Raw genomic sequence first — 16455 nt, 5'->3', positions numbered from 1 at the left:
ACTCCTACTGCAACTCCTGACAGTTCAGTAACAAGCTCACTTCCCACTACTAGTTCTAATTCTTCACTTTCTTCTCCTCTCTCTCTTTCTTCTTCTACACCTCTTTCTTCTCCCAATTCTCAATCTACTCCCTCTTCTTCTCCTAATTCTCACATTCCTCACAACCTTATTCTTGATCTCTCAACCATTACAAACACACCACCACTCAGAAAGTCTACAAGATCTCACAATCCACCTTCTTATCTCAATGACTATCATTGTAACACAGCAGTACACTGGTGTAACCTTGTGTCTTATAACTGTTTGCCTAACAATCATCATGCATTGGTAGCTTCTATTGACATCTTTACTGAGCCAAAAACTTATAAGGAAGCTTCTCTGAAACCAGAATGGGTGACAACAATGGAAAAAGAGATTGAAGCCCTACTGGAAAATCACACTTGGGATGTTGTTACCCTCCCAAATGGAAAGAAAGCAATTGGCTGTAAATGGGTGTTCAAAGTCAAACTAAGAGCAGATGGTTCTTTGGAAAGATGCAAAGCCAGACTGGTTGCACAAGGCTACACACAACAATATGGCATAGATTTTGAGGAAACTTATTCCCCTGTGGTTAAAATGGCAATAGTTAGATGCATAGTGGCTTTGGTAGCTAGCAAGAAATGGGATGTATATCAATTGGATGTCAATAATGCCTTCCTACATGGAGATCTCCATGAGGAAGTATATATGAAGATGCCAGAAGGGATTCCCAATCCAGAGAACAAGGTTTGTAGACTCACCAAATCACTGTATGGGTTAAAACAAGCATCAAGGCAGTGGTTTGCAAAGTTACATGCTAAATTGAAACACAAGGCTTTGTCCAGTCCAAAAATGACTATTCTATATTCATTAAGAGAGACACTGAACACATTACACTAGCAGCGGTTTATGTAGATGATATTTTGCTCACTGGTAATCATCTTCCTACCATTGCAAACTTGAAAACACATCTGAATGATGTTTTCAGCATCAAAGATCTTGGCATAATGAGTTATTTTTTGGGTATTGAAGTTGGGTATATGCCAGATGGGATTGTTCTTACACAAAGGAAGTTTACCAAGTCTCTCTTATCTGAATGTGGGTTTGATATTCACAAAAGAGCTGCTACTCCTCTTCCTATTAATACTAAACTTCTTGCTGATGTGGGAGTGCTGTATGATCAACCAGAGGTTTACAGAACCTTGGTTGGCAAACTGAATTTCTTGACTAACACCAGACCAGACTTGTGTTTTTCTGTTCAGCTCCTCAGTCAATTCATGCATCAGCCTCGACTGCCACATGTTTCAGCTTTGCAACATGTCTTAAGATATGTGACTAGTACTGCAGGTCAAGGAATTTTGCTCAAAGCTTCAGATTCTCTAATACTTCAAGCATTTTCAGGCAGTGATTGGGCAGCTTTCCCCAACACCAGAAGATCCATTACTGGTTATGTTCTTCTCTTTGGTGGATCACCTGTCTCATGGAAGTCCAAGAAAGAAGGGACAGTCTCTCGTAGCTCTTCTGAAGAAGAGTACAGGGCTATGGCAGCAGCTGCCTCAGAAGTAACATGGCTTGTGAGACTCCTAGAAGAAATTGGTGTGACTAACTTAAAGCCAGTGACTCTTCACTGTGATAATCAATTAGCTATTTATATAGCCAAGAACCTTGTGTTCCATGAATGTACCAAACACATTGAAATCGACAGCCACTTCACCAGAGATAAAGTTTTAGAAGGGTTGCTGCAGTTGACCTACTTGCCTACCCATTCTCAGCTGGCTGATGTGTTTACTAAGGCACTGCCTTCACCTCAATACCTAGAGCTTCTGTCCAAGCTAGGTGTCTCTCCTGCTGTAATACCTCGTATTTTTATAATATTTATAAGTATATTTTATTATATTTATAAAGCATTTTACGATTTATTAGCATTTAAATAATAATTAAATGTATTTTATTAATTAGAATATTTATTTATTTTAATTAATTACGAAACGAATTTAATTCTTGAGTCGGGAAATTTAATGAGTTGCAAATGATTTTTATGTGCTTCGGGTTTTAAATGAAAAGTCCAATTCGTTTTACTAAACGAGCCCAATCAAAAGAATTTGATTCAAGTCCTAACACTACAAAAAAACGCGGCACATTGTGACGCTTTTTGGGACAAATTGCGACGCTCTAAAGTGTCGCTATTTCACATAGCGACGCTTTGGGAGAGGGTCGATGATATTTTGCTCACTGGTAATCATCTTCCTACCATTGCAAACTTGAAAACACATCTGAATGATGTTTTCAGCATCAAAGATCTTGGCATAATGAGTTATTTTTTGGGTATTGAAGTTGGGTATATGCCAGATGGGATTGTTCTTACACAAAGGAAGTTTACCAAGTCTCTCTTATCTGAATGTGGGTTTGATATTCACAAAAGAGCTGCTACTCCTCTTCCTATTAATACTAAACTTCTTGCTGATGTGGGAGTGCTGTATGATCAACCAGAGGTTTACAGAACCTTGGTTGGCAAACTGAATTTCTTGACTAACACCAGACCAGACTTGTGTTTTTCTGTTCAGCTCCTCAGTCAATTCATGCATCAGCCTCGACTGCCACATGTTTCAGCTTTGCAACATGTCTTAAGATATGTGACTAGTACTGCAGGTCAAGGAATTTTGCTCAAAGCTTCAGATTCTCTAATACTTCAAGCATTTTCAGGCAGTGATTGGGCAGCTTTCCCCAACACCAGAAGATCCATTACTGGTTATGTTCTTCTCTTTGGTGGATCACCTGTCTCATGGAAGTCCAAGAAAGAAGGGACAGTCTCTCGTAGCTCTTCTGAAGAAGAGTACAGGGCTATGGCAGCAGCTGCCTCAGAAGTAACATGGCTTGTGAGACTCCTAGAAGAAATTGGTGTGACTAACTTAAAGCCAGTGACTCTTCACTGTGATAATCAATTAGCTATTTATATAGCCAAGAACCTTGTGTTCCATGAATGTACCAAACACATTGAAATCGACAGCCACTTCACCAGAGATAAAGTTTTAGAAGGGTTGCTGCAGTTGACCTACTTGCCTACCCATTCTCAGCTGGCTGATGTGTTTACTAAGGCACTGCCTTCACCTCAATACCTAGAGCTTCTGTCCAAGCTAGGTGTCTCTCCTGCTGTAATACCTCGTATTTTTATAATATTTATAAGTATATTTTATTATATTTATAAAGCATTTTACGATTTATTAGCATTTAAATAATAATTAAATGTATTTTATTAATTAGAATATTTATTTATTTTAATTAATTACGAAACGAATTTAATTCTTGAGTCGGGAAATTTAATGAGTTGCAAATGATTTTTATGTGCTTCGGGTTTTAAATGAAAAGTCCAATTCGTTTTACTAAACGAGCCCAATCAAAAGAATTTGATTCAAGTCCTAACACTACAAAAAAACGCGGCACATTGTGACGCTTTTTGGGACAAATTGCGACGCTCTAAAGTGTCGCTATTTCACATAGCGACGCTTTGGGAGAGGGTCGCTATTTTCATTGCCGCTATTTACCGACGCTTTAGAGCGTCACAATTTGCAAAACAGCGATGTATTTCTCCGTCGCTAATTGGGATATAGTGACTCTATAGGGAGTCGCAATATTTAGACTATATAAAGCGTCACTATTTGCACGCGTATATACACATTTTTCCGCCACTATAAACCATATAGAGACGCTTTAGACACCCGAAATATATAGACTCTTATTAGAGTCACTATATGTTTACTTTCGTGCGAGGTCTCCCCATTCCCTCCAAAATAATTTAGACCCTTTGAAGCGTCACAATTTGCATTATATTATTTTTCATATATACGTAATAATTTAGAGACTTTGGAGCGTCACAATTTGCATCATATTTTTTTTCATATATATATATATATATATATATATATATATATATATATATATATATATATATATATATATATATATATATATAACATCATGCTATGATTCATATATATACTTAAGTAGTTAATTTAGAAAAAGTGATAAAAATCATCTATACATTAAATTAATTCGCAGAGTCTAGTCAAATTGAAATAAAAGCGATTGTTTTAAAACAAAAATAACTTTCTAACTAGCATTATCATTTTTTCTACAAGATAGTCCAAAACTAAATAAAAACAAGGTTACGAACAAGTAAACCTATCCTTATGCTAGCTTAACTTCAAGATAACTTGTTCATCTCTTGATCTACATTTACTATTACCACTTGAATCATCAATAATCTGCAAAGAAAATTTATGTCAAATATATATGAATTGAGTATGATGAACATTCCATAAAATCAAGGGAAAATTAACAACAAGGTCAAGAACAATGTTAAAGAATCATGATTAGTTGTTTACCTTAGTAATAATTCCATAAAGAAAGGTAACAAAGAATCACATTTTAATCAGTTGATAGAGAACACAGAACGATAATTAGCAATACCACACAGATAGAACAGAAGTCTCAAGTTCTGGATTTGGAAGAAATCCTGATAATAAAATCAGCAGCTCAAACCAGTGACCACTCTAAGCTACAAGCATATAGAAGTAAGCAACTACGGACTACCAATCTCATGAATCCCTAAACAACACCTCAATAACAATTCAATTACTACTCAATTCAGTCACTACTAAAGTACTAATCATAATCTAATAATCAGTAGTCTACTGGTTGGGTGCTGATATATTGCAACAGATTCTTGCTTGCTGCAACTGGCCACATTTTCCTCTGCTTCTTAATTCTAAAATACAATTAGATAATGTGACTAATTATTGATCAGTCTTGGAAAGCTGTGGCATGTGAGCTTGTGGCTAATGATTGATAATTTACTTACACATGTTCAGGAGCTCTTATCAAGTTATGCATCCAACTACAAATGTAAGACATCAATGGACTAGAAGACATCTACAAGCTTGGCCTACATGTCACAACAGTGGACTAGAAGACATCTGCAAGCTTGGCCTACCACAAGACAGCAGAATTCTTGGCCTACCACAGTCATGGCAGACTAGCTGAGTTTCATGGCACACTAGCTGAGATGGTTGCCAAAAAAAAGACTATCGAGCTATATCACCTTAGAATGATGAATCACCGTAAAAAATACTAGCAGACTAGCTGTAGTTATGTATCGTTCTCTTAAGAACAACTGCAGTATGCTATTAGTATCTCTAATGCAATATGTGAAATTGTTTCTAAACATGAGTCACATCAATATTCGCAAATGAAAATACAATGACCTACCTCAATTGGAAATAACATTATTCGCGAAATGAAACCAGCCCAGCATACTCAGCAGTACAACACAAACTCCTCCCAGAAAACCGTGAGTCCAGAAACTTAAACTACATCCCAAAGCACAGGAAACATGCAGCATACAAGATATTTGAACCAGCTAGCCATGCACACACAATCACAATTTAAGAGGGTTCGGACTTCAGAATAAGGAAAAATCAGACCAAGGGAGCAATAGCAATAGCAGCAGCAGCAGTAGCAATCTACTCGCTTTTACTTAGTCAGAACAGAACTGATCTGACCAGTTCTGATTATTTTTTATAAGACCAGTTCTGTTCTAACCAGTTTTGTTTAGATCAGTTCTGTTCTGATCAGTTAGTTCTGTTCTGACCAGTTTTGTTTAGATCAGTTATGTTCTGACCAGTTTTGTTTAGATCAGTTATGTTATAATCAGTCTGTTCAAACCAGTTCTGTTCAAGCTTATATTTTCACCTGCTGATGAGAAGGTAATGGTCATGGATTACATCGCGGAGTTTTGAGCTAGAATCTAGGATCGATTAGTGTGCATATCGTCATATCCTACCAGCCTAAAGATAATTCTCAAAGTTTCAGCTAATATCAACATAATACCTTATTATGATAATACTAAATCTAAGCATCTACCTTCTAATCTCACCATCATCCATAAGTAATCGACAACTATAAAGCTTGTTTCAGCTATAAGTTTATCTATAAAGCATGAAATGCAGTTAATTAATTCCTTATGAAATTACCTTGCATTTGGCAATAGTGTCAAAGTCTCATTTCTCGGCCTGGTTGTCACCATTGCCACCAGAATCATCAGTAATCTACAAAAAGCATTTTAATATGTAAATTAGATATGCCACATTTCAGGTAATGATACATGATGCTCAATCAGAATAATTTCCAGAAATAACTAACCATATTTATTGCTGATTCCGCACCATCTAAAAGGTTCGATGAAACTTCCCTTTGCGTACTTCCTTCAAAACTTGTCCCAAAAGAGAAGCAATCATTTTAAATGATTGTGTTGTTTCTTCAAACTTGGTGTTCAGAACTTGATTTTGTTGCGCAAGGTCCTCATTTTGCTTCTTGACAACTGATATTTCACCTTTCATGTTCTCCACTTCCATAGCATTGTTGTTAACATAGCTTGACCCTTCTTTCCTCAGCAAACCTTCCACTCCAAAGATGTCGCTTTGCTTCACTCCAAATCCATAATTCAGAGGACGTTTAGGTACTTCACCTTTATACATGAGCTCATTAAAGACTGCATTCTCAATTTCAATTACGGGCTTTGAAGAAGAGGAACTCGCAAGATTTTCTTGGACCTTTTTGTTGGCATCCTCCTGTTATATAATATGAAAAGATCACTCAAAATCTATTAACCAAGGATACTATGTACAAGCAAAGAAAAAAATAAATAGACTTCAAGAGACAAGATTGATTTATAGAATTAGCTCAATGCAATGATACCACAAATTGATGAGGAAGTGTGCCCTCTTTAAAGCTTCCATCTTCTTTGGCGTAAACTGATTTGAAAAATGCCAATTCGCTAAACACTCCTTTCTTCTCTTTCTGCAATTTCAGGAAAAAAATAAATTGAAAACTGAAATTTTGAAGTTCTTAAACCGACTATCACTATATTTTTTTAACACTTTGAGTTGTTATCCCCGTAGTAGGGTTGCTGGGTGCATTGCCACTTTGCAAGGGGTGACAGAGTCGGCAACAGAGGCAGTGACATCAGCAAGCTCTCTGCTAATTGTGTCGGGCTAAGGGGAATTCAGGAGTACGTTTCCTTGTAGATGCAGGGAAGATAATAAACAGAAGAAATATCAGCCAATAGTTGCTTTATACCTGTATTCAGTTTGTTTTGTTTCTGTAACAAGTGGCAAATATTAGTTCTAGTTATTAAGATATTAGGTAAATAAGTTTTTGCAAACTTGTTTGCAGGTACATCAACATTATTAGAAGTGAAGGACTTGAGATATCACAACCAGCACTTGATCCTGTTAAATCAGTGGTTCATCACCCTATTACTGCTCGCAGGAAGAATGAAATACTGCCTTTGTTGTTTAAATTGAATAGTTTTTGCAGCTTCATGCACTGCAAATGGACTTCATTGCCTCTGCTTTCTGATTTTTTCTACTTTAAACTTGGAGTAGCCACGCACACCCGCTCCCATCCCCAGACCACCCTCCAGAATCATACTTCTTAGTTCCTGTTAAAAGTTGACTCTATTTGACAGTAATAGTGTCAGGTAACCCCGTTTTTGTGATCCTAAAAGCTCTAAGTTCATGAGAATCTAGGACAACTATCTCCAAAACGTTTGAAGAGTCACATAATGTATACTTCTGCAATATGGTTTATAACAGAAACGGAAAGTAGGAAGATTTTCCCAGCTGCTGCTTTCAATTCCATTTGCCCGCATAGCCAACTTTTCTACATTTCTCTACTTTAACATTAGAAAACTAAAGAATGTCCTTATGTGTGAGATTAGATATGCATATACGAGTAAATATTACTCTTATTTGTTTATGAATTTTAGACTTTTATATCACTCTTATTTGTTTATGAATTTTAGACTTAGCACCTATAGCAATTGAAATGCTACAAACCAAATAGCTAGGTTGAAAAGCATACCATATCAACTCTTCGATTAGCAAAGCTTGTAGCACCACTGTTGTGCTTATTGCCTTGTAAAGCTCGAGCATTTTTTCCCATTTCAGATTTTTCCTAGTTTCATGAAACCAATGTTAGCATATATAGGTGAAACAAATAAAACTTACTAAATTTAGGATATTTTGGGGTCACAAACCATGGCCTCTGGTAAAAGCCAATAATCTACCAATTCCGTCCAACTCCTAGTGGACACTCCATCAGGCACGTTGGCATAGTTCTCTTCTCGAGATTTATTCACTGGATCGAAAAAATCCCTCTTCAATTTGTATCGATGATTGTTCCATGGTTTGTCAATACGCATCACTAGTGCCTTGTTAACTAGAGGTCCATCAGGTAACGCAAAATGTTTCTTCAAAAAAAAAAGGAAAAATTAAGTTACGCCACATTAGTAAACAGTAAAGTAGAAAGAGAAATTCAATACTCAAGCATGGATGATTATGGTGCAAACCAATGTTAACAAAATAATTTGCCTAGCTAGTTCTGATCAGATCAGATCAGACTGATCTGTCTGATCTGATCAGCACTGATCTGATCAGAACTAGCTAGGTGAACTTAGTGATTCTGCAGAAACTTAACCCGGGGTCGGAACCCCCATGACCAAATAAAAACCTGAAAAACGGGCAACTGATTGATGAACACAGATGGAAACAGAATAAATTTAAAGCTAATTACACAGTTAACCAAGCTAAAATAAAACTACAATTAACATAAGTGTTAAGAACAATAAATCCACATACCCGAATCATTGTAACAACATTAGTTTTTAACTGATTGTTCACAGCACACCAACTTGGGACTCCCACTGGACAAAGTGAATAATTTTTTGCAATATCTCCAAGGAAGCTCACAAGGATCTTCCCACCTTTTCGAATAGGTTGGTTGAATTCATTGAGCTTGACAATGTATCTGAACCCCTTTGCATCATGCCAAACGTCTCGAGGCAGAACTGGTCCCTTTACCAGATGTCGTATTCCATCAGCATCTGTCACAGGAGCTAAATCAGACTAAAAAATCACCAAGATCGATAATTTACAGTTTGCATATTTGATGTAGAGACATGTTTACCTATAGCTATAGCCTCCACCTTCTCATCAAACTCCCTCGATTCTGGCCAATTTGGAATAATGATTCGATGTCGAAGTGTTGCTTTCTTCACAGCAGTATCACTTCCTTCTCCTTGATCAAATTCATTTTCACTCTCAGAAGCCGATTCTTCAAATTCGTCCCAGTTGTAGTTTGGCATAACTTCACTCTCAACCTGATTGGATGGAGGAGATCGTAGAGGTTGAAATGCATTCTCACTCACATGCATGTATGTTGGAGGCAACTGACCTTCTTGCTTCCCGGTTCTCTTTTTCATTGCCATGGTGTCTGATGGTGTAGGAGATTGTGACATCACATGTTTTGTTGCTCCCAAAGGTGCAACAAATGCTCTTTTCTCTAAATGTGGTTTGACACTTGTAAAAGAAGATACCGGCTGTTGTGTAGCTTTTTGAGGATGTTGTGTAGCTTTGTGAAGCTGATGGGTAGTTTTTTGAGGCTGATTGGTAGCTGTTTGAGGCTGTTGGGAAGCTTTGAAAGGCTGCAAAGAAGGCTGCAAGGTAGCTTTGAAAGGCTGCAACACAGGCTGCATAGTAGGCTGGTGTGGATTCAGTGTTGACGCTTTTTGTGTTGCAATTTCAGTCAGATTGGGAAACGTAGGTCCTTTATACCATCTACTTTGTGTTGTTCCTGTAAGAGTGGGCGGAATTGGTTGTTGTAATGGGTTAGAGGATGGTTTTGTCTGGGTAAAGGATGGTTTTGATAATGCCTTCAGTTGTGGCTTTGAAACCATGGAAGTAGGCCGAGGCAAGGATGATTGTGGTGCAACCATGGTTTTTTTAGCAGCTACTGGTTGCTTAATGGGTTGTGATACCGTCCCAAATGTCTGTGACACTCCAAGTGTTGGAGGACTGAACGGTCCCCAGTTTTGGGTGGATGGATCAGAAGATTTTGGGGACTTGGATGCAGCAATGCTCGACCCTTCGTCAATAGCTACCAATGTTCTTTTAGTCCTGTAACTCATATTTTAGTTCCTGTCCAGAAAGTAAGAAACACAATCAGCCATGAATAAAAAGGTCATTAAACCAACTCAATTGCTACAAGAATGAATCACTAAATAGGATAATAGGTATTCACTCAAAGTGACAATCATACACGCTAAATCAGTTTAACATTTTCACATAAACAAGAATTACAATGAGCAGAAAACTCAGTAAATATAGAAGCAAAGTGCAAATCTGATTGAGAAAAAGAAATTCATCCTGGCTCTAATTGGTCGTTAGCTCACGAGTGATCTAGAGTCTAGAATATACAAGTCATAGACTCAAAAGTCTGAAACCTTCAAGGAACTTGAAAGCTTTATATTGGAAGGCCTTTTGCTCCGTTCATCCCTTTATTAAGTTTCATTATAACCTGTCACATTACAAGCATAAGCACGAAACAAGATAGAGAAGGCAAACCAGAAAGGAAACAACTAACGGAAACGCACTGAAGATATTATCAGAAAGTGAAGATATTAGCACTATGGAAACAACCAACCTCCAGGTGGCTACCAAATCTCCCTGGAGGTCGAATTAGCACTATGGCCCCTACGAATGTGGATGCGAATGAGTGTGTAGCAGCTTGGTGGAATGAGGAGGGTGATGGATGGCATTTGGAGGGATTGATCTCACATCTTTGGGTGCACGAACAGGAAGCTATCAAGATAATGAGGGTAGCAAGAATTTTGTTTATCTCCCTTGAACTCAAATTATCCCTTTATTGGTTTTAACATGTATTTTGTTTCATGTTTCTGCAGAGATACTTGAAATTTGAAGAATCTGCAGGTGACCCTGCGCGTGTTCAGATTCTATATGAATGTGCTATCACTGAGTTTCCTATATCTAGTGATTTGTGGACTGACTATGCACGCTATATAGAAAAGAAGCTCAAGGTACTTTCTCAATTTCTGATTTTAACTGTTTTGGTTGAGAAATCTGCTAGCTAGCTTATTGTCAGTTGCCAAAAAACAATTTTTTCAGTTCTGATGGATCAAAGAGATGATCTCATAGCTGGCACACTTCCTTTTTTTTGGGTGTAGTTTAGACTGAAGTTATAAGCAATATTTTAGTTGGCCTACACTCATTTACTACACTTTTGCTCTATAGTTATGAGGGAAAGGGCAAGATGAACCTGCTACACCCTCCTTTTCAGAGATTCAGACTACAGTGAAAACTCTCAATTTTTATATTATCATGGCACCAGGCAAAAGCTAAAGAACAATCTAAAACAAGTCATCAAACAAATCAGGAAGCTGTGAACCAACAAAGCAACATCAAGCAACAGCTGCATGTCTGACATGTATTAACAAAATGATTTGGCTACCTTATTAGTTATTCCCCATTCTGTTTTGAAAAGAAAGGAGGGGAACCATACCTAGAATAAAGATCTTTGCTGCTTGATTCAGAGAGCCTAAATCAGTAATATCCTGAGCCTGTAGTTTTAAGAAAATGATTATCAAGAGAGTTATACATTCCATAGGAGAGAAAACAGGCGATAAAAGGATCAATATTACAATACAAATGAGCTTAGAGAAGCTTGAAAAAAGCTAGCTATAATTATATAAAGTCGGTGGTCACATATGATTCTCAAAGTCAAAAGACATAGAAAGAGGATCCAATGGGTGATCCAGCAGCTTAGTATAGTAGTAAATGGCAGCTTTGAAGAGGTGGATGCACATTGTTAATTGTTAACATGAATGCAGAACACAAACATCTAAGGGAGAATCAAGCCTAAATTGCAGAACTCGAAACAGACAGAAACATAAATAAAGAAGTAAAGAGGTAACGTGTTGATACTTGTGTAATATTGGAAACTACTGGAGTGATGTTTACTGTTATAAACAATGAAATCTAGTGAATTGTTTTTAGCAATATTTTACATTGGAGTCATTTCATGATTAACTCACAGCATTTCACTAATCTTACAGATTCAAACCGGTTTGTCTGTGTGGTTCTCCTTAGATAGCCAGGCATGATATTTTGGCAACTCTGACAGATACGCTTTGTCAAAGGGGGGTAAAACTTTCAGAACCAAGACAGATGCATACAAACAAGAATCAATCTTTTCCCAATAAACCTTATTGTTTAGTTATAATGGACCAACCCACCCCTGACACACATTTTCTTGTGTACCACAGGCGCAACAAAAAAGGGAAGAAAAGCAACAACAACACTGCAACAACAATGAACCAAATCAAATACAAAAGGGGGAAATCACAAAAAATAAAGATAAATTGCCCCCTTTTCACGGAAAAAACGGTATAAAAATATCTGTATCACCATCAAAGAAACTAGTAGTAGGGTACTTGGACATTAGTAGACAATAAAATAAGTGAGTATAGATTAAGTATATAACTCATTATTCAACCAGATTAAACAATATGACTCACAACGTCATAAACAAATACAAATCCAAAGCAAAACAATAAAAAATAAGCATGATCAATTGGTCCCACCCTCTTCCTCTACTGGTAAAGAATCCCCTAAATCAAACACATCTCTAGGCTTGTTCTTAACAACATGCAACCATCCCTTTTGTATCTCATCTTCTATGTAAAAAACTTGTTTTGCTTGAGATGAGAATACAAATGGATCATCTTGCAACAATCGTCCAGAATGCATCAATTGAGAGAAATTGACACATACTCCGCCATTTGGATATGCTTTTACACCCCTATGAATGTCTACCCAATCACAACGAAACAATACAACTTTGTAATCTCCGTAATAATCTAATTCATAGATATCTTTCACTTTTTCATAGTAGGCATCTCCATCCGCTTCGACCATAATTCCAGAATTTTGTGTCAAAAGACGAGAATCGCGATTCGTGGAAAGGAATTTGTATCCATTGATTATGTATCCTTTTAATTTTCTACCATAAGAATGCAAACCACCCGCCAAAGCTTTTCTTAGTTTCCCATCTTCGGTGGTTGCATCTATGTAATGTACCTACGATGATACATCATTAAATCAAATACATTTTTTTAAAAAGAAGTATGTATTCACATTAAAAGAACTTAAGTAACCTTATTTTGCAGCCACCCTCCAAATTCATTGATGATCCAGTTACTTTCATCACTCTCCGTGACAGGATTTTGTAAGTTCATTTGACGTTTCTCGGTTAAAAATTCACTTCATGGAAGAAGAACAAAATTAAAAATCATCTATTATAACAATTGATAATTCAAAAGAAAACCAACATAATACTTACTCCAGATCCCCTTTTATCTCATTAGAGTGAAGCAAAATGTAGCGATGAGCTTGTTTTAAGCTTTTGTCATCAAGGCGAATGCTGACCTCCTTCCCAATAACTCGACCACCAGAATTAAACAAGTAATCATTGGGATTTGGAATGTCATCATCCATCCTTTTAGGTATGTTGAAAATGGTCTTAACACCTTGAAGATATCTCGAACAAAACCTAATTGTCTCCTCTAAAAGGAAGCCTTCTGCAATAGATCCTTCAGGTTGGGCTTTATTGGTTACATGTGATTTCAAATGGGACAAGTACCTTTCAAATAAAACATTTGTACTTAATATATGATAAATGTGAAATATTAAATAAAAAGAATATAATTTAGACGTGTAAGATATTAACCTTTCAATGGGATACATCCATCTGTATTGCACTGGTCCATCAAGTTTAACCTCCTCCACTAAGTGAATCAACAAATGAACCATGATTGTGAAAAATGAAGGCAGAAACTCCTTTTCCAACTCACAAAGAGTTAAAATAATTTCATTTTGAAGACCATCTAAATCATCTGGATCAATAGTTGTAGAGCACAACTTCTTGAAAAAGGAAGACAATCTAGCCAACAAGTCAATTACTTTTGTAGCTTTAGAGGCCCTTAAGGCAACGGGAAGGATATCCTGCATTAGAACATGGTTGTCATGACTTTTGAGGTTAATCAACTTCCTTTGCTTCATATTCACACAACTAGAAAGGTTGGATCCATATCCATCAGGAACTTTAATTTTCTGCAAAACATTTAGGAACCTCTCCTTCTCCTCCGTAGACATAGAATAGGAAGCCGGAGGCATGCATTCACCTCCGTTAGGATTAGTACTCAGCCAAAGGTGAGACTTTATTCTCCATGCTTCAAGGGCTTCTCGATCATTCCTACTATCTCTACTCTTATCCATACTAAGAAGAGTTCCCAAAATATTCTCAGACACGTTTTTCTCAATGTGCATCACATCTAAATTATGCCTTAGAAGATTATGCTCCCAATACACCAAATCAAAGAATATGCTTCTCTTGGTACCAAAGTCACTTTCATCTTGGACATCATCGTCATCATCGTGTCCTCTTTGCCTCTTTTTCGGTGGTGCCTTCGACTTTCCGTAAACATGCTTCACCTTTTCTTGCTGCCTCAATATATCAGTGCCGCTAGGACGAGATGGGGCTTTACCCCACTCATTAGTTCCAAACTTATCACAAAACTTGTCACCTTGACATCGATATGGGTGATCTGCAGGTAACCATTTTCTATAGCTACAATAGCAAATCTTGCTCCCAAATCTATCAGAAGGCGTGGAATCTAAGCATATAGGACATGCATTGTAACCTTTTGTGCTCAAACCAGAGAGCATTGCATAGCCGGGAAAGTCATTAATAGTCCAAAGCAAAGCCGCACGCAAATTAAATTTCTCTCCGGCAAAAGCATCAAAAGCTTCAACCCCTGTCCACAGCAATTTCAATTCATGCACTAATGGCTGCAGATACACGTCAATATCATTTCCGGGACCTGATTTTCCAGGAATAAGCGTGGACAGAATGAAAGAAGACGGTTTCATACATAACCATGCTGGAAGATTATAAGGAATCAACATCACTGGCCACGTACTATAAGTGGTGTTCATTAAACGGTAAGGATTAAAACCATCACTCGCAAGACCTAATCGAACACTACGAGGGTCTAATGCAAAATCACTGTGACGCTCATCAAATGCCTTCCATGCTAAGCCATCTGAAGGATGCCTTAAAATCTTCTTATCATCTTCACCCAATCGCTCTGTATCATGCCATCTCATATCTTCTGCTGTTTCTGATGACATGTAGATTCTTTTTAGTCTCGGTATAAGAGGGAAATATCGCATTACCTTAGCTGGCACACCTTTCTTACAAGTATCCGTACCTTGATCACTTACAACGTTGCCCCTATCCTTAGTTTTCTTCCACCTCGATGTACCACAAACATGACACTTGTCTTTCTTTAAAAATTCACCCCAATACAACATGCAATTATTCGGACAAGCATCAATCTTTTCATACCCAAGGCCCAAGTCTTTTATCATTTTCTTACTGTAATAATAAGAAGAGGGAAAATCAAGTATTTGAGGAAATGCATCTAGAATTAGCTTCAACAACATATTGAAAGATTCTATGGATCAGTGATTCATACACTTCAAGTGAAACAAGTGTAACAGAAAAGATAACTTTGAAAAATTGATACACCCCTCGTACAATTTCTCCTCAGAAGCTTCAAGCAACTTCTTATATGTCACATCTTCTTCTATTGTAGAATAATCATATTCTACATCTGTGTCATAGGCCACGGGCTCCTCAATCCATTCATCATCCTCTCGTGCTTCTAAATTTGGGCAATTGGGAGGCATATTAACACTAAATGCTGATCTTAATAGCCCTCCCATATTATCTCGACCTACAAACCCACTTTGGTTATCAAGGGATCCTTCACTAGTAATCCCTCCATCACTCTCAAACATACGCTGAAACGTATCCCCTTTACCATGAAAAATCCAATCATTATATGGCTTATAAAATCCCTTAAACAAAATATGCCTCTTCACTTCATTTACGGAGAACCATTTCTCTACCTTACAGTTCTTACATGGACATCTAATTTTTCCTTCGACTAGATCTTGCTTGGCAAACTCAATAAATTCCATACAACCGTCGATATATTCATGATGACCAGTGGGTAGATCGATCCAACTTTTATCCATATCTATACGAAATTAGTTGAGTAATTAGTAATATACGTCGGTCGCAGAATAGGAAATTTTTATATATACTTATTAAAATATTATAATCATTCTTAGAACCTTGATATATCACACGAGATTAATTTAAGTCACATAACACCTCCGTACACAACTCTTCTTAATTCATACCATAACTTATGGTTTTTTGTTTAATCATTCTTCCTTAGTGACTAATATTTGTGATCTATCTTCATCTTCTAAAAGTTATTACCCTCTATCACTTCCATATTATATTTTCTTTTTGCGTACAAGATCATACTTTCAACTTCACATGAATTTGCAAGGAAAATAAAGCATGTGATTTTAGCGCACAAGGTGATACTTTCAACTTCACACGAAGACAACAATATAAATCCATTTTTTTTAAAAGAGTAAGAGTACC

The 16455-nt window shown here is 37.0% G+C and overlaps 2 protein-coding genes and 1 long non-coding RNA gene across 3 annotated transcripts; all 3 read right to left on the bottom strand.

Moving 5' to 3' along the window:
• Positions 1-4217: 4217 nt before the first annotated feature.
• On the bottom strand, positions 4218-6256 carry LOC130469084 (uncharacterized). Its single transcript, XR_008929460.1, has 3 exons — positions 6217-6256; positions 6048-6122; positions 4218-4280 (listed from the first exon to the last, which is right to left on the bottom strand). It is a non-coding gene; the product is annotated as an uncharacterized lncRNA (long non-coding RNA).
• Positions 6257-6280: 24 nt separating this feature from the next.
• On the bottom strand, positions 6281-11797 carry LOC110783548 (uncharacterized). Its single transcript, XM_056839205.1, has 9 exons — positions 11434-11797; positions 9043-10052; positions 8715-8959; positions 8587-8601; positions 8114-8326; positions 7939-8031; positions 6772-6873; positions 6354-6644; positions 6281-6286 (listed from the first exon to the last, which is right to left on the bottom strand). Exons 2-9 carry the CDS (start codon positions 10040-10042, stop codon positions 6281-6283), a joined length of 1965 nt encoding a protein of 654 aa, XP_056695183.1. The 5' UTR covers positions 10043-10052; positions 11434-11797.
• A 703-nt stretch (positions 11798-12500) lies between these two features.
• Positions 12501-16034, bottom strand: LOC130469746 (uncharacterized). Its single transcript, XM_056839204.1, has 6 exons — positions 15532-16034; positions 13814-15369; positions 13660-13717; positions 13273-13572; positions 13088-13193; positions 12501-13010 (listed from the first exon to the last, which is right to left on the bottom strand). Exons 1-6 carry the CDS (start codon positions 16032-16034, stop codon positions 12501-12503), a joined length of 3033 nt encoding a protein of 1010 aa, XP_056695182.1.
• Positions 16035-16455: the final 421 nt, after the last annotated feature.

This window comes from Spinacia oleracea, chromosome 3 (genome assembly GCF_020520425.1).
Source record: "Spinacia oleracea cultivar Varoflay chromosome 3, BTI_SOV_V1, whole genome shotgun sequence".
Taxonomy (NCBI): Eukaryota; Viridiplantae; Streptophyta; class Magnoliopsida; order Caryophyllales; family Amaranthaceae; genus Spinacia; species Spinacia oleracea.
The sequence above is the reverse complement of the archived record's forward strand: the minus strand, read 5'-3'. Positions and strand labels throughout refer to the sequence as shown.